The sequence below is a fragment of the Podarcis liolepis genome (genome assembly GCF_965112155.1).
Source record: "Podarcis liolepis genome assembly, chromosome: 5".
Taxonomy (NCBI): domain Eukaryota; kingdom Metazoa; phylum Chordata; class Lepidosauria; order Squamata; family Lacertidae; genus Podarcis; species Podarcis liolepis.
The window spans coordinates 100,326,008-100,344,126 of NC_139556.1; the positions used below are offsets into that span (position 1 = coordinate 100,326,008).

Below are 18,119 nucleotides of genomic sequence, written 5' to 3' on the forward strand. Positions count from 1 at the left end.
CAAAAACTAGGTGTGTCTTATGGAGCGAAAAATACGGTAGCTGTCCATATTGAATCCTCTCTCTCCATGTGATACTGCATCTGAGCATCAGCCAAGGACTTTTCCCACCATAAGCAACAGCCTTTTTCACCTGCCTTGGCTTCAGGATGGAGTTTCTGGTACGGGTATTATGTGCCTCTGTCTTTTGCTGAACGGAGTGTAAGATTAGGCTGTCTGCCAGTTTGCTTTTTACTATGCCTGTATTACGTTTTTGTCATTGGTGTTTTGTAATCAGAGAATCATAGAATTGTAGGGTTGGAGGGGACCCCCAAGTATCATCTAGTCCAACCCCCTAATGTTGTACACTGCCCTGATATCTTTTGATAAAGGGTGGTATATAAATTGAAATACTAATACTACTACTACTACTACTACTACTAATAATAATAAGTAGCAGTAGTAGTAGTAGTAGTAGTCATGGGGTTGGAGAGAGTGTTTGTGTGTGGCTTCAACAGTGCTTAGCTTGTTTTTGGTAATTAATTTGTTAATTCCAGTAGCACCTTAAAGACCAACTAAGTTAGTTCTTGGTATGAGCTTTCGTGTGCATGCACACTTCTTCAGATACCTCTGAATGCACACGAAAGCTCATACCAAGAACTAACTTAGTTGGTCTTTAAGGTGCTACTGGAAGGATTTTTTTTATTTTGACTATGGCAGACCAACACGGCTACCTATCTGTAATTTGTTAATGTCATTAATCCTATTTTGTGCATAATGAGTGCTGCAATGCTTTGCAATTCCTTAACCTGACTTTTGTTGTGCTGTTTGGCTTAATTTTTTAGTTGTTTCGTTAATAGCGTTTTATAGAAGGTGGTTTGTTTCACTAATGGTTTGTCATAGTTTTGCTGGCGATCTGTTAATTATTCCATACAGTTTATGTTGTCATGGTGATGTCCTGTCGTGTTGTTGGTATTTTTTGTTTGTTAGTCCCTTTTTTACTCGTGTGAGTGAAAAGCCGCGTGGAAATATAATAAAACGAATGGATGGAAATGAAGGGTAGCATTTGGGCTGCTAAGCTCAGCATTTAGGTCTGCTTCCCCACCCGCTTTTGTGCTGGCCCATGACCCCAGGATGAAAAAAGGTCCCCTGCCCCACCACCTCTCTGCTCTAGGTGATCTACTAAGGCCACCCTGGCTTCTCTGCCCCACGGAGCAGGCAGCCACCGAGAAACCAGTCCACAGCCGTGGCACAAAGCGTTGTCCTGCTCTTACTTGAGTCGGAAGGCGCTGTAGGGATCCAGCAAGTGAGAGCTGGCCTGCTCCAGGTTCCAGTCGAACATCTCCAGGACCTTGTGGCACTCCAGCCGTGTCTTGAGGCCCAGGCAGAAGAGCTGCTCCACCTGTGGGGAAGGACAGGGCACAAGGCTGAGCTGGGCGGAGGCAGGCAGGTAAGGCTCAGAGCAGCAGACTCACGGGTGCTGGGCTCCCATCCTGGGGCTATGCCCAGCCCGGCCAGCGGAGGGGGCTGAGTGAGCCCAGTGCAGCAAGGAGATGTTGTCCTGGCACCATTGGAGGATGGGTGGCGGCTAACAGATTGAGGTTTAATCCAGACAAGACAGAAGCATTGTTTATGGGGGACAGGTGGCGGGCAGGTGTGGAGGATTCCCTGGTCCTGAATGGGGTAACTGTGCCCCTGAAGGACCGGGTGCGCAGCCTGGGAGACATTTTGGACTCACAGCTGTCCATGGAGGCACAGGTCAAGTCTGTGTCCAGGGCAGCTGTCTACCAGCTCCATCTGGTACACAGACTGAGACCCTACCTGCCTGCGGACTGTCTTGCCAGAGTGGTGCATGCTCTGGTTATCTCCCGCTTGGACTACTGCATTGCGCTCTACATGGGGCTACCTTTGAAGGTGACCCGGAAACTGCAACTAATCCAGAATGCGGCAGCCAGACTGGTGACTGGGAGCGGCCGCTGAGACCACATAACACCAGTCTTGAAAGACCTATATTGGCTCCCAGTACGTTTCTGAGCACAATTCAAAGTGTTGGTGCTGACCTTTAAAGCCCTAAATCGCCTCAGTCCAATATATCTGAAGGAGCGTCTCCACCCCCATCGTTCTACCCAGACACTGAGGTCCAGCTCTGAGGGCCTTCTGGTGGTTCCCTCACTGCGAGAAGTCAAGTTACAGGGAACCAGGCAGAGAGCCTTCTCGGTGCCCGCCCTGTGGAACGCCCTCCCACCAGATGTCAAAGTGAACAACAACTACCAGACTTTTAGAAGATATCTGAAGGCAGCCCTGTTTAGGGAAGCTTTTAATGTTTGATGTATTATAGTATTGTAATATTTTTTGGGAAGCCACCCAGAGTGGCTGGGGAAGCCCAGCCAGATGGGCGGGGTATAAATAATAAATTATTATTATTATTATTATTATTATTATTATTATTATTATTTGGATGGAAGAGCTCCTTCCCATCTTGCCAAGCAATATTGGGATGGCAAGGAACACAGGACTATTCCTCCCTCTGTCTCCACCAACCAGCCGCGGTTCTTCCCCGCCTGTGATTTTTAAGGGTCCCCGCGTCGCCGCAGCGGCAAGACCCGAATCCTGCAGAGCCGACTCCCTGCGGAGCTTGGAGGGAGTCCGCCATTAGCCGTTGGCGCTAACCTGGAAGTCGGTTCTCCAGGTTTTCAGGCAAGGACCCTCTCTCCCGGCTTGAGGCCTGTTGCATGCAGAGAGGATGCCCTACGGCTGAGCCACGGCCCTCCCCACCCAAAGCACACCTCCCTGGCTGCCATTTACCTTCAGGTACTGAATGGCCTTCTGCACGTTCCAGCTGTGGTTTTGCAGGGCCGTGTGGCACTCCTCCGTGGTGACGCCGTGAACCGTCTCTTGGACCTGCAGCGAAAAGCACAAATGTAGCAAGAGACTGGTTTATTATTATTATTATTATTATTATTATTATTATTTACTTCTCTGCGTAGCATTCGGACCCCCTTACATAAATGCAGTGCAGAGAAACAAAACCGTAATACAGTGGTGCCTCGCAAGACGAAAAGAATCCGTTCTGTGATTCTCGTCTTGCGAAGCAAGCCCATTGACGGATTAGCGGATTAGCGCTATTAGCGGCTTTTAGCGGCTTTTAGCGGCTTATCTGCTGATCGGATCAGCGGATAAGCGGCTTAGAAAAAGGGGGGGAGGGGAAAACAACCAGAAGGAACTCGCAAGACATTGTCGTCTTGCAAAGCAAGCCCATAGGAGATTCGTTTTGCGAAGCACCTCCAAAACGGAAAACTCTTTCGTCTAGCGAGTTTTCCGTCTTGCGAGGCATTCGTCTTGCGGGGCACCACTGTAAGAGAAACAAAACCGTAATAAGAACTCAGTTTAAAACTCCCACCCGTTTTTAGAAACAGAAACTCAGCCTGAACTAGTTTTGGTCCATCTAGCTCAGAGGTTTTCAACCTCTTTGAGTCCACGGCTCCCTTGAACTACCTTCTTTCTGCGGCACCCCTGTGGGGCTCAGGAGCCCAGTGAGGTCACCCCTTGCCTGCAGAGCAGGCAGCCTCTCAAACTTTTTCGAACACCCTCCCTCAGCCTCCTCTCCTCTCTCCTCTCCTTGGGAGTCATGTAGGTGGCCTCTGCCGCCGCCTCTGGTCTCTGAGCTGCCCCCCCCCAAAGAGAGGTGATTCCTTACACTGCCCCACAGGGGCCTAGACTTGTCTGTCCATTCCCAACAGCAAGGGCTGGCAGACTGGCTGTCAGGAGTGTGTGCAGGAACCGGGCCCTCTGACCAGTAGGGCTTCGCAGGATAGGGGACTTCCTAAGTTTGTTCTGGAGAGGCAAGGCACGGCCGCACAGGTGAGGCCGACTGGTAACTCACTGCACCTGGTGGCAAGAGCTGGGAAGGCTTCTTGCTGCGTCTGGCTTCTTGCTTCCTGATCCTCAGACCCTTGACCTGGTGACTCCCTGCTTCCTGACCCTCGGACCCCTGGCTTCTGGACCCTCGTTCCTGATTCCACCCCGCCATCTTGCCCCTGGTCCCGACGTCCTCAGCTGGGACTTTAATCGCCCGTAGGCTGGACCGTGACACTGGCTGGCTGGGTTTTCTCACCCGCATGCTTGCTTGCTTTGAGGCCGCCTCAGCTCCTGGCAACCAGCACCACCTGGCCAGCGCCAGAGGCACCATTCACCTGGGGAGCTTGTAGCCAGGGCTGCTGCAATGAACAGCTGTACAGTGGTGCCTCGCAAGACGAAAAGAATCCGTTCTGTGATTCTCTTCGTCTAGCGGTTTTTTTTGTCTTGCGAAGCAAGCCCATTGAAGGATTAGCGCATTAGCGCTATTAGCAGCTTTTAGAGGCTTTTAGCGGCTTATCTGCTGATCGGATCAGCTGATAAGCGGCTTAGGGCTATTAGCGGCTTTTAGAGGCTTATCTGCTGATCGGATCAGCTGATAAGCGGCTTAGCAGCTTAGAAAAAGGGGGGGAGGGGAAACCACTGATCTAGCTGATTACGGTCACCAAGTACTGACAGCAGCTCTGCAGGGGGCCTTCCCAGCTTTCTGCTTGGAAATCAGATGCCCTGACCCTGAGCGGCAGCCCTCTCCCACTCTTGACCAGAGAACCTAAACACAAAAAATGTGGTGTAGTGATATTGGGAAATCTCAGTAGTTTAAACACTTTGGTTCAAGTTGAAGAGGAGCATGCTGGGAGAACCAAAGACTGTAGAATGTTGGGAATGTGTATTTGGGTCTTAACTGCAGACTTTTGACTTTAAAAGTGTGAAGGGGGTTAAGAAGAAAGTTTCTAGCTGATTTGTGGTCTTGACACCTGGGTGTCTGGGAGGTAGATTCAGAGTGAGAGGGTTATCTGGCTAATTTACAACTCAAAGAATCTGGTGTGTCTGTGGGAATGCTTTAATCTTCAAGGCCCTTTTGAATAAACAGAGTTCAGCTGCCGAGCCTCCTAACAATCCTGAGTTATTGTTCCTCCATGTAAAGGTAAAGGGACCCCTGACCATTAGGTCCAGTCGTGGCCGACTCTGGGGTTGTGGCTCTCATCTCGCTTTATTGGCCGAGGGAGCCGGCGTACAGCTTCCGGGTCATGCGGCCAGCATGACTAAACCGCTTCTGGCGAACCAGAGCAGCACACGGAAATGCCGTTTACCTTCCCGCTGGAGTGGTACCTATTTATCTACTTGCACTCTGACGTGCTTTTGAACTGCTAGGTTGGCAGGAGCAGGGACCGAACCCCGTGGCGGGGATTTGAACCACTGACCTTCTGATTGGCAAGTCCTAGGCTCTGTGGTTTAATCCACAGCGCCACCCGCGTCCCTGTTCCTCCATGTAACCATTGGCAAATTGCTAATTAATCCAAAGAACTGATTGGTTTCTAAGTTTGAATCCATTTGGGTTCAAGAAGGATGAAACCTGAAGAAACTAAGATGCAAATTGCAACAGATCATCTTGCCAAGCAGAGAATCCTATCATGCTGAGGCTTTGTTATGCTGAATGCCTGCCTTGGTGCCCGAGGTACAGGACCAGTTGGAAACATCTTTGAACTGTTATGCTTGTACTTCTGTTCTTGTTGTGAGTATAGTCAGTGATACTAAATAATGTTTTTATTTTCTGTTTGTGATTTGTAAGAGATGTGCCAACTTTTATGCTCTGAATAACCTTTCTTTTGGAAAAAGAATTTTTTCCTGCCTTTGTATTTTGTGCCTTTCTGTCGGGGAAGCTGAACCAGTGCCTAATCCACTTAGTCACCTACCAGAGCACCTGTTGGATTTCTGTCTGTGTCACGGTAAAGTGACATAGAGTGGGGCAGTCTGGAAAAAACTGAAGAGTTATTCCCTTCCTTAGTCAAAATAAAAAAATTCCTTCCAGTAGCACCTTAAAGACCAACAAGTTAGTTATTGGTATGAGCTTTCGTGTGCATGCACACTTCTTCAGATACACTGAAACAGAAGTTGCCAGATCCTTCTATATAGTGAGAAGGTGGGGAGGGGTATTACTCAGAAGGGTGGTGGGAATGGGTGATTGGCAGATAGCTGAGATGAGCCTGTTGACGACTCTTAACGACTGCAATAGGTCTTACAGGAGAAGGCAAGGGGTGAGAAGGTGAAAAATGGTTTAGTCATGTATAGTGAGATAAGAATCCAATGTCTTTGTTCAGACCAGGTTTTTCCATTGTTTTAAGTTTGGTAATGAGTTGTAATTCAGCAGCTTCTCTTTCCAGTCTGTTTCTGAAATTCCTTTGTAGTAAAAAGTAGCTGTTTTACTACAAAGGAATTTCAGAAACAGACTGGAAAGAGAAGCTGCTGAATTACAACTCATTACCAAACTTAAAACAATGGAAAAACCTGGGCTGAACAAAGACATTGGATTCTTATCTCACTATACATGACTAAACCATTTCTCACCTCCTCACCCCTTGCCTTCTCCTGTAAGACCTATTACAGTCGTTAAGAGTCGTCAACAGGCTCATCTCAGCTATCTGCCAATCTCCCATTCCCACCACCCTTCTGAGTAATACCCCTCCCCACCTTCTCACTATATAGAAGGATCTGGCAACTTCTGTTTCAGTGTATCTGAAGAAGTGTGCATGCACACGAAAGCTCATACCAAGAACTAACTTAGTTGGTCTTTAAGGTGCTACTGGAAGGAATTTTTTTATTTTGACTATGGCAGACCAACACGGCTACCTATCCCTTCCTTAGGTTACTTTTCGGGGGCTGTTCTGGGATAAGGAAGTGGTGGCAGCAACTACTGCTTAATTTTGTGTTTTGAAAACCCCATTCGATTGCCTGTCTCACGGCCTTCGGGGTCCTGCCGGAGTTTGGAGGACTGGTTGGGGGAGTAGGGAGCGCGTGCGAATGCTCCATGAGGGCTAGTGGGGAGATCTGAGTCCGGTTTGTACACATGAAGCTGAATCAGAACATTGGCCCATCCAGCACAGCGCAATGGCACTCGGGCCTTTCAGATCACCAAATGGTGACCCCCAGTCACACCGTGGGGTCAGAACTGACGAAGGGCACTTTGGAAAAGGAGGAGCATAATAACTAGTGATGCCGTGGGGTGGGTATGGGTCCAGTGGCAGAATGTGGGCAGAGCAACCAATACGACTCCTACCGCTGGACACCTGGCGACATTCCAGCCAACCGAAAAGGGTCAGAGGTTTCTGATCACAGCCGTCCCTTCACCCAGGCAACCAATAGTTTTATTGCTATTTAGGGACACAATCTAGCCAGGAAAAAGCTCTCCTGGAGGGGAAAGAGCAAGGAGGTGTGGGGCCTGGGGAGGGTTCCAAGCCTCAAATAATCTTGGACGGCCACATTTTGGCCCATGGGCCTGAGATCCCACACCCTTGTTGCTGCACGAGTCTGTTGGAGGACCTTGGCACAGAATTTGGGGGTCTACTTTTAGCACATGGTCCACCCAGAGAAAGCGACAAGACACATTTTGGCAAGGTTGGTTTCGGAGCTCTTACCCCAACCCAAGAGAGCCACTCACCAGCCGTATTTTCTCTGAGGGCCTGGGGCTATCGGAGCTGTCGTAGATGATCTTCTGAAGGCCACAGGAAGCCTTGAAGGGGACGTTGCTGTTGTTGGAGGAGAAGTTGGCTTTGTAGTCAGGCTGCTGCTGGACCATGGGGCGGACGGTGGCCGTGGTGACCACCCTGGCCGGAGGCGGGGCTTCCTCAGGGTTCTTGGCCTCCTTGAAGAACTTCTCGTACTTGTCCAGGTAGGGCGGGCGCTCGGGGAGGAGGTAGTAGTGGGTGTTGCTGACCTTCCGGCCATCCTTGACGATGGGCAGGATGCAGGGCCCCTTGGCGCTCTCCTTCCCTTGCGCTTGGATCACCTTCGGGGTGGCGTACTTGGGGTCCAGGGCAAAGCTCTGGGTGGTGGGCATGGGCTGCTTGCCGGGTGACGTGGACAGGAACGCCCCCAGGGACAACGGGGAGCACAGGTTGGTCCTCGGCTGCGGGGACCCCCCTTGCAGAGCCATGGGGCTGGGAGTTCTGGAGCCAGGCTGGGACAACGGTTCTCGTGGCGGGATCTGGGGAGGCCGGTCCTCCTCGCCTGCCGACAGCTCCCCGGACCAGCGCCCGTGCTCGTTCCGGCGGATTGGTCGGGGCAGGATGGGGACGCGAGGCGGGATCTGGGGCTTGTCCTCCCCTGGGCTGGGCGTGGAGGCCACAGAGGAAGCTCCCAAGGGCACGTTGAGGTGCTTCATGCATTCCTGTTGGAGTTCTTGGAAGAGCTCTGTCGTCTGGGCAGGGCTAGGCTGCTTGATCTCCTTGGGCGGCAGGAAGAGGTTGTCCTCCAGCGGAAGAGTCGTGGTGTCTTCCTTGGACCCAAAGCCATCCCCGGTCTCCCCCTTCTCCCAGTTTTTGCAGCCGCCCCGGCCCCCCACCAGCCCTTCTGCGCTGTTGATGGAGCACACCTCGAAGTCGTCTTCGTCTTGCGCTACGTCGTCGTACGCGGGGGGCGGAGGCAGGGGCCGGGCGTCCCAGTCCACGATGGGCGTCGGGTGGAGGGGCCGGGGCAGTGCTTGCGTGGGGCTCTGAGGTGGTGTCTTGTCCAAGAGGGAGAAGGCTTCCATGGCCAGCTTCGCCAGAGACGGGGCACAGAGCTCCCCGACGGGCGAGGGGGTGGTGGGGACGGGTTCGTCCCCAAAGTCGATCAGCGTTACCTCGCTGCCGGGCAGAGCGCCTCCCTTGGTCCGGGGCAGTAGGAGCCTCTCGCCCACTTTGGTGCCAGAGATGCGGGCCGATGGCTTGGCCGGGCGCAGACCTCGCCCCGTGCCGGGCTTCTTCAGGCAGAGGTGCTTGAGGCCTAAGGAGAGCGGGTTGTCCTCTTCGCTCACAGGATCGTACGAGGGCTCTGGAAGGGAAAAGGGGGCTGGGTGAGGTCCTGGGGGCAGAGGGTGCTCTGATGCTCATGGGCTATCTGAGCTAGGAAGAGGAGTCCCCGTCCTTCTGACATCATACCGTCTGACGCTAAGAAGGCCACTCAGAACTCACAAGGTTGGGTTATGGGGAACCCTGGTCATCTCAATAACCCTGGCAACCTCTAGTTGAGTCTTTGCCAAGCGGATGCCCTCTAGATGTTTTGGAGTACCATGCCCATCACCCAAAACATCTGGAGGGCACCAGGTTGGCAAAGGTTGCTTGATACCTCAATAATATCCTACACAACTCTCAACACTTTGATGGCTGCCCCATTGCTGCCCCTGCTCATCAACCCCCAACCCTTCCTCTACCCTTTTGTTTCACCAACGTCTGAAAATCTGATACAGAGCTTTGATATCCCTAAAGGATTTAGGGATAGGTGATCATTTGAGGTCATGATTTTTAGCTTTGATTTTTTCCAGAGCCAGGGTGGCCATGGGCCCGTGGGCAGACTTGAGAAACTGTTGTAGCCACCACACATTCCCACAACCAAGCACACATGGCAACCTATTAACCACAACAGAACACTTCTTTCAAGCCAAATTTCAGCCAGGACCCTGTGGGCACCAGGGGTGGTTTCCATGGGCCCACCTGGGCCTACAAGTGCCATGTTGCCAGCAGCTGGTTTTAAGGGGATATTGGTGGGCAGTGGTGGGGAATCCCCTTTGTTCCATGATAGAATCAGAGAGTTAGATGGGATTGACCATAACTTGTTACTGCAGTTTGGGAAGGCTCATTCCCCTGACCCCGTCCAGATCAGCCACTGAAGTCCAAACCACAATATTCCACAAGCAGAGAGAAACAAGGCCCTTCCAGAGGTCATTTTGATCGTGCCCTTGTGGTGATTTGTGCTCAGGATGCAATAATATGCAACACAACTTGTTTTGGGGCAGAAGTACTGCTTTGTTCCTAAATGGTGCATGTCCCATAGTTTCCTGCTGAGATCCCATAACCTTTTAAACAACTAATGTCCCAGTTCATTAATTTTTGTCCCCCTTTTCTTGCGCTATAGGGGAAGAGTGGCCTTGTAGATGGCAATAATGCGGTATCGTTGGGGAAGCGTCGCAGAACAGCCAATATAGTGGAATTATGTGTGTGGGCAGCCCCGTATAAACCCACCACTGATGTACTACTGTTGCATCAGAGGCATGTTGCGGAAGAGACACCCCTCCAACAAACTAACACCGATCTGGAGAGAGCAGCCCTGTTACAAAGAAAGATCTGTTTGGAGCAAACAGCTGAAAATAACAATCCTGTGCCCCCCCCCAAGCCACAAAGACTGAACTATTCGCTGTTCTGTGTTGCTGTCTCCACCATCCATGCACTGAACACACACATGCTTCTTAGAGCCATGGAATCGTAAGGTTGGAAAGGGGACCCGAAGGCCATCTAGTCCAACCCCCTGAAACGCAACCCCCTTGCTTCCTTCCTGCACACTCCACACAGCCACGCATCCTCCCACCTGCCCTAGCTTCCTCCCCCACCCCGTTCTTACCTCTGCCAGGTAACAAGGTTAGTACATGATGCAAGGACGCAGCCCAGCTCAGTGTTATTCACTAGCCCTTTTAGAAAGAATTGATTTTAGAATGCTGTGTTTACTTTTACCGCTGTTAGCCGCTCTGAGCCCGGCTTTGGCTGGGGAGGGCGGGATATAAATAAAATTTTATTATTTTATTATTATTATTATTAATCAAGAATGCAGCAGCCAGACTGGTGACTGGGAGCGGCCACCGAGACCATATAACACCGGTCTTGAAAGACCTACATTGGCTCCCAGTACATTTCCGAGCACAATTCAAAGTGTTGGTGCTGACCTTTAAAGCCCTAAACGTCCTCAGTCCAGTATACCTGAAGGAGCGTCTCCACCCGCATTGTTCAGTCCGGACACTGAGGTCCAGCACCGAGGGCCTTCTGGCGGTTCCCTCACTGTGAGAAGCCAAGTTACAGGGAACCAGGCAGAGGGCCTTCTCAGTAGTGGCGCCCTCCCTGTGGAACGCCCTCCCACCAGATGTCAAAGAGAACAACAACTACCAGGCTTTTAGAAGACATCTGAAGGCAGCCCTGTTTCGGGAAGCTTTTAATGTTTGATGTATCATAGTATTTTAATATTCTTTTGGAAGCTGCCCAGAGTGGCTGGGGAAACCCAGCCAGATGGGCGGGGTATAAATAAATAAATAAATTATTATTATTATTATTATTATTATTATTATTATTATTATTATTCCCTTGGCACTAGACTTCTGCGGCTGCAGCCTAGAATCACGTCAGCTTTCTTTGCTGCTGCGCCACACTACATTGCCGACTCATCCCTAGCTAGAAGTATTCCTGTGCCCTCGCTTGCGCACCTCTCTGGAGACCCCCACGTGCCCCCGGTAGTTCTGTGTATGCAGCCAGGCAGCGGTGGTTGAATGCAGGGGGGGAGCTCTCCCAGCTCACACCGGGACACACACACACATGGACACCCAGGTACCTGTGAAGAGAGGAGCTAAAAGAGTGCGCAGAGAGCAGGCACAGGGGGCAGGGCGGCCTGAGAAGCGCCCCCACTTACTCTTTAGGAGGATCGAGGGCTGAGGTGGCCGAGGCGGAGGCTCCCCTGCAGGAGAAAGAGAAAGAGAGAAACAGAGAGACCCCACAGAAGAGAAAGAGTGAGCATCATGCATGGGACAGGGTGGGGGGTGCGGGGTGCAAGAAGCAGCTAGAGAAGAGGCAAGGGACAGTGCAGGCAAGCTGTTCTGACCCTGGCGTTTCTCAAATGTGGGTCTCCAGTTGTTGCTGGTGTTAGGATATTTTCATTCCACCTTAAAAGGGAGAAGGCTTTGTGAGTCAGAGAGTCTGCGCATGTCCTGTTCACAGGATGTTTATGTTCCTATTGCTTTCGTTTTCTCTCTCTGTCGGAGACACTGACGCAGACAGTCATGTCTTTGTTCTGATCAATGCTGAATAAAGCTTGTAAATAATGCTCTCCTGCGTGCGACTTCTGCTGTAAATTATCTGCTGATAGAGTGTGCATGAGCTCTAGAATGTGGCAAGATATTTTCTAGAAACTCATGTCGCTAATCGATGACGCTGCGTGCCTACGGGAGATCGATGGATCGTCCGGCACACGGCTTGGGGCCATGATGGACTTTATCTCCCTGGCAGTATCCCAACAGCTGGGACTACAACTCCCATCATCCCTGACCACTGGTCCTGCTAGCTAGGGATGATGGGAGTTGTAGTCCGACAACAGCTGGAGACCCACGTTTGAGAAACACTGCCTAAATATTTTGGGACTTCCATCAGCGCCAGGCAGCGTGGCCGTTGGTCAGGGATGATGGCAGCTGGAGACTGACAAGCTCTGGAGAGCCTCTAGTTCTCCTCCTCTGGCTTAAAGCCACCAGGTGATTGGAGGAAGGAGGCGGTTGCTGCAGGCGCCTCACAGGATTCGCCCTGGAGTCTGAGGAAACGTAAAAAAATAATCCAGGTATGCACCGTTGCAAAGGACTGAATGGGAAGGAACGGGATGTGAAAGTTTGGTTATATTGCGGAAATGCTCAAGTTGTGCAAAGCTGTCCCATTAAGGCAGAGAAGTCACTGCAATTGACACCCATTTTGGGGTAGAAAAATAGAGTATCTGGTTAAAGAATCACAGAATTGAAGAGAATTGGGAGGGACTTCAAGGGACGTTTAGTCCAACCCCCTGCCGTGCAGGAATCACAGAACCGATTTTTGAGAATTTTCAAGATCAACAAAATTTCCCATGCCTTCCCATTGAATAGAGGAACTGCATCACATTTTGGCACTGTAGCCTACAGATCGTCAGTGGTTCTAAACGCAGGGGGTTAAGACTACCCACTTACATTCTTGCATTTGTCTATTATGTTTAGTTATTGTTTATTTCATCCTTCCCTCTAAGGAGCTCAAGGTGGCACACAGGGTTCTTCCCCACTCCGCGTTTTATGCTCACAACAACGCTGCAAGCTAGGTCAGGCTGAGAGAAGGCAGTGACTGGCCCCCAACGTCACACCTGGTGAGCCTCATGGGGCCGAGTGGGGATTTGAACCTGGATCTCCCAGGTCTTAGTTCAACACTCTAACGCTATGACACACTTTGATGCAGATCTGCCTTTGCCATAGCTGTCAACCTTTACCTTTTCTTGCAAGGAATCCTATTTGGAATAAGGGAATTTCCCTTAAAAAAGGGAAAAGTTGACAGCTATGGCCTCAGCCAACCTGGGGCCTGACCACACGCGTCAGCCAGTGCCATGACTATCTGGAGGCCTCATGACACTCATAGTACAGTGGTACCTCGGGTTAAGTACTTAATTCGTTCCGGAGGTCTGTTCTTAACCTGAAACTGTTCTTAACCTGAAGCACCACTTTAGCTAATGGGGCCTCCTTCTGCCACTGTGCCACCGCTGCACGATTTCTGTTCTCATCCTGAAGCAAAGTTCTTAACCTGAAGCACTATTTCTGGGCGGGCGGAGTCTGTAACCTGAAGTGTATGTAACCTGAGGTACCACTGTAAAAAATATCTGGAAGACCCCCAGGAAGTGAAGGCTGATGTAAACGTTCTTGCTGCACTCAAGTGTCTAATCATTTTGCAACTCTCCCCCGCCCCCAGACTGCTAGAGACTTCCACAACAACCCCCTTCTGAAATGGGCATCTATGAAGCAGAGGAGCCAGAAAAAAACAAAAAGAGGAGAAACGTTGGAAGGCCAAGAAGCCATTGCAAAGCCAGTAAAAACCAGAGGACACCACCACCGTTTGGTCTCCTGGAAACACGAGACCTTCCTAAACCTTCCAGGATCGCCATGTGTCAAAGGATAAATGATTCAAGCAAGCCGGGCTTATGCAACATCACCCACGCAGACTACAACACCCAGCATGCAGTGCAGGGAGCAATGACACAGAAAAGCATGCTGGGTCTTGTAGTTCTTCTGAGTTACGGTGCATTCATCCAAATCCATATCTGCAGCTATGCCAGGCTCAGGCTGAACTGGGCAGGATCTAGCATCGGCAAGGGGACGGGGGGGGGGGATAGGTGAGGGATTGGGTTTGGGGGGGGGCGCAGGGACCTGCTTACTTTTCGCTCTACTGGGGAGCTGCGTGGGCCGGGCTGCATTCAAGTCGACTCCTAGGACATCGGGAGGGTCCATAGGGTTGCCCAGGTAGAGCCTGCAGAGAAGGGCAGAAAGGAGAAAAGCATATAAACCAGCGGCTCCTGAACTTTTTAAGGGACGTGGGTGGCGCTGTGGTCTAAACCACAGAGCCTAGAGCTTGCCAATCGGAAGGTCGGTGGTTCGAATCCCCGCGACGGGGTGAGCTCCCATTGCTCGGTCCCTGCTCCTGCCAACCTAGCAGTTCAAAAGCACGAACTGCAAGTAGATAAATAGATACCGCTCCGGCGGGAAGGTAAACGGCATTTCCGTGTGCTGCTCTGGTTCGCCAGAAGCGGCTCAGTCATGCTGGCCACATGACCCAGAAGCTGTACGCCGGCTCCCTCAGTCAGTAAAGCGAGATGAGCGCGGCAACCCCAGAGTCGGCCACGACTGGACCTAATGGTCAGGGGTCCCTTTACCTTTACCTGACCTTTTTAGAGCTACTGACTTGTTAGTTCCATAAACACATCCCCAGCGGCAACTACCCTATGAAAAGCATTATTCAGAATAGCAAGGTACCACTGTACTCCCATAGAGACTCCTTACACTGCATTTAAAACCAAAATTGCATTTGGGTAGAAACTGTTTCTCAGGCGGCTAGTCCTAGTCTTTATAACCCTGTACCTTCTTCCAGAAGGCAGAAGCTGAAAGAGATCATTTCTGGGGTGCGCACTATCCTGCACTATCTCTGCAGCTTTCTTATGACACCTGGAAGCATAGATTTGATCCAAGGTGGGAAGACTGCACCCAATTATTCTCTATTCTCAATTAGTCTTTACAACCCTGGACAGCATTGTTTTTCCCCTGACCGTGCAGCTCCCAAACCACACACAGACCATAAGTTAATACACTCTCAACAGTACAATGGTAAAATGCCATCAACAGGTCCTTTGAGAGATTGTTTTCCCAGAGGATTCTCAGAAAATATGACCTCTGCTGTGCTCTCTTCATTGGGTCTTTGCTGTTTTCTCCCCAGGTCAGGTCATCTCTCAACTCCATTCCCAGAAATCGAAACACCGAGACCTGTTCCACGCACTTCCCCACAATAATAAGTGGCTGAACCCTTCTGGACCCTTAAGGCATTATCAGCTGCAGGGAATACACAAATGCAAGTTGGTCTGTGCCCCCAAAGCCACCAGGGCTGGCGTCAGGTGCAGGTCAGCAGCCAAAACAATAAGTCAGCCAAATCTTTATTCTAGGAAACAAACCACAGCTCAGGTCTCAGCAACTCTTTCTAGGAGATCCTGATGAAGCAATTGCGAGGATTGTGCCCATTAGGCCAGAAACACCCACTGCTCTGCCCATTTCATTTCTCCAGGGGTTCTAGGAGACCAGCAGGGAGGGGAGCTTGTCGCAGCAGGAGGGGGAGACTCCCTGGATTCTTCAGCAGCCTGTCTCCACTCTGTCTCCCTCTTCTCCTGCCTCTGAGTCTGCACTGCCCTCTGCCACCGCCTCTTCCTGCTCACTAAACCCTGTTGACTCTCCTGCTCCTGACACCTCCCAGCCTGCTCCTTCTTTACCCTCTGACCACTCGTCGTTATCCTGCCACCAACCCCCAGGCTCTGAGCCTTCCTCCCTTGGGGGGTCCTCAGGGGGTTCCCTGGCTGGTGCCTCCCACCGCTCCCCTACATCGAGCCAGCCCAGGACAGAAGGCTTACAGATCTCCTTGCGATGTCTATAGCAGCAGCCTTCCTAGAGGGAAATTCAAACAACTGGCCCAGGGGACGAAAAGCAAAGTTTTCTGCCAGGCCAATAAAAGAACAGCTACCTGGGGGCGGTGGTTTGAATCTGCTGCACTTAAACCCAAGTTTGTTCCTGGACACTTAAAAAACCCTGCTCCGCCCTGCCCCACGGGTCGTCCTGTTAAGCCCAGCCCAAGCTTTGGGTGTTGCCGGGCACCCCAGTTTCGATCCAACCAGCGCCGTGGGGAGCAGGGAAGGCCAGGCAAGGTGTGGCTGGCACAGCAGAGGGCAAGGGCAGTGTTGGTACACCTTGCCAGCTGCAGTGGGAACATCTCGGGCTTGGCAGAGCCTGAACGCGCTGCTGCATCTGCCGCCCACACAAGAGATGATGAAACACAGACGCGAAGCTCAGAGACGGTTCCTCGGAAAGAGAGGGTGCAACCCGTAAACATGGGGCACGGCAGGGTTTTGCAGGTGCGCTTCCTGATCTGACCTACCATCCTTTGCCTCTGAGCTGCAGGAAGGACCTGGAGGCTCATGCATGGGAAAGATGCCAGCCCAAAGTGTGAGGCTTGGCAGCGGGCACAACACAAGCCTCCTGCCTGCCTTGGTTAAGGACAGACGGTTGGTTAAGAGAGGGCGATGCCAAGCCAAACTCACAACACTCATGGCTTAGAGTCACAGAATTGTAGAGTGGGCATGCCAGCCGTATCTGTCGCTCCATCCCTCCATGTCTAGAATGTCATTATTATCTAATGTAATCCAGTCTCTGATCCATCTAAAACATGCAGCGTCATAGTATATTCTCAGGTCGGTCAGAAAGTTCTTCCTGATGTTTAGTCAAAACCTCCTTTCTTGTAGCTTGAAGCCACTGGTTCGGGTCCTACCCTCCAGAGCAGGAGAAGACAAGCTTGTTCCACCTTCCATGTGATATTTGAAGATGACTATCGTATCACATCTCAGCCTTCTCCAGGCTAAACATACCCAACGCCCTCATAAGGCTTGGTTTCCAGACCCTTGATCATCTTGGTCACCCTCCTCTGCACACCTTCCAGCTTGTCAACACCCTTCTTAAATTGTGGTGGCCAGAACTGGACATAGGACTCCAGACGTGGTCTGACCAAGGCAGAATAGAGTGGGACTATTGCTTCCCTTGATCTGGACACTAGACTTCTGTTGATGCAGCCTAGAATAACATTAGCTTTTTCTTGCTGCTGCGTCACACTGTTGAAAGGAACAAGCCGCATAGCAAAAACCCACAGGCCCCCAACTTCTGCAAAGCCCATGGCAATGGTGCTCATGACCCACCGGAAGGGCTCAGGGTTCGAACAAGCATGACTTTTCAGATGTCAAACTGGAATCTGAACATTCTGAAACAATGAAAAGTTCTGGATTTCCTGGCGATAAAATTGCCAAAATCTAAATTCAGGGGCGGGGGGGATGTGAGAATCTAGAAACACATTTTTTTGGGGGGGTGCGGTTGTTGTTGTTTGCCTTTCTCAACCTGTGGGTCCCCAGATGTTGTTGAACTACAACTCCCATCACCCCTAGCTAGCAAGGCCAGAGCTCAGGGATGATGGGAGTTGTAGTCCAACAACATCTGGGGACCCACAGGTTGAGAACCGCTGGTCTAGGGGGAGGGAGTATCATTCAGGCAGCAGAATCTTTAGTATGGACAAACAATTCTTTATTTTAAAAAAATGGGCTGACATTTAGGATTCAGGTCTCAAGGGATTGCCATTCTGAAGATTTAAAATGCAAGGCGTCCTTACAGTGTGGGCAAAATTTGGAGCACATCTGCATTGGAAAGACAACAATTCTACAGAGAGGGGCATGCGGACCAATATGAACAGGTACAACCTGGTCGCAGTTGATGCAGCTGCAAATTTCTGTCCCGCATGGTCTGTGCCACTCGTCCACAACCAGTGCCTGGCTGCCACAGGAGCAGTGCTTGGACTGTGGCCACGGCTTGGTCCTTGCACGCCACGTGGCTCGGAGGAACCAAGCCCCTGAAGGAGTGCACCTGAGCCGAAATCTCCATTGCCAGCGGTGGCAAACAGTGTCCATTGGGACTGGTAGGGTGGAAGGCTGGGAGCCTGGCAGCAGGTGGCGCCAGAGAGCCAACGACAGGGTCAGCCAAGCCAGTCTAGTTTTGCTCCCCTCCTCCTCCCCACAGAGACTGAGGAGGAGCAAGCAGACAGGGTGGGCTACCCTCTGGACTGGACGCAAGACAGAAGCCACAAAGGTGCAAGGGTGAGGGCAGACTGAGCCTGGTGGGGCAGCCCCCCATCTGCCCTAATCAGGCCCATAACTGGTGGCCCCTCCCTTGCCCTGAAACAGCTCCCCAGCCATTCCTTGACTGAAAGGGG

General features: G+C 51.3%; 1 protein-coding gene across 9 annotated transcripts in view; it reads right to left on the minus strand.

Annotated features, from left to right (window-relative positions):
• Window positions 1-18,119, minus strand: part of TNK2 (tyrosine kinase non receptor 2) — a 106,654-nt gene that overhangs the window by 882 nt on the left and 87,653 nt on the right. For 5 of the 9 annotated variants that reach the window (XM_083503952.1, XM_083503951.1, XM_083503954.1 and 2 more), the window contains 5 exons: window positions 13,993-14,084; window positions 11,476-11,520; window positions 7,487-8,859; window positions 2,782-2,877; window positions 1,251-1,378 (listed from right to left, as the gene is read on the minus strand). In XM_083503952.1, coding sequence (XP_083360078.1) covers window positions 1,251-1,378; window positions 2,782-2,877; window positions 7,487-8,859; window positions 11,476-11,520; window positions 13,993-14,084 — 1,734 coding nt within the window. The remainder of the gene's footprint in view (window positions 1-1,250; window positions 1,379-2,781; window positions 2,878-7,486; window positions 8,860-11,475; window positions 11,521-13,992; window positions 14,085-18,119) is intronic. The other 4 variants (XM_083503956.1, XM_083503955.1, XM_083503949.1 and 1 more) reach the window with 1 other exon arrangement.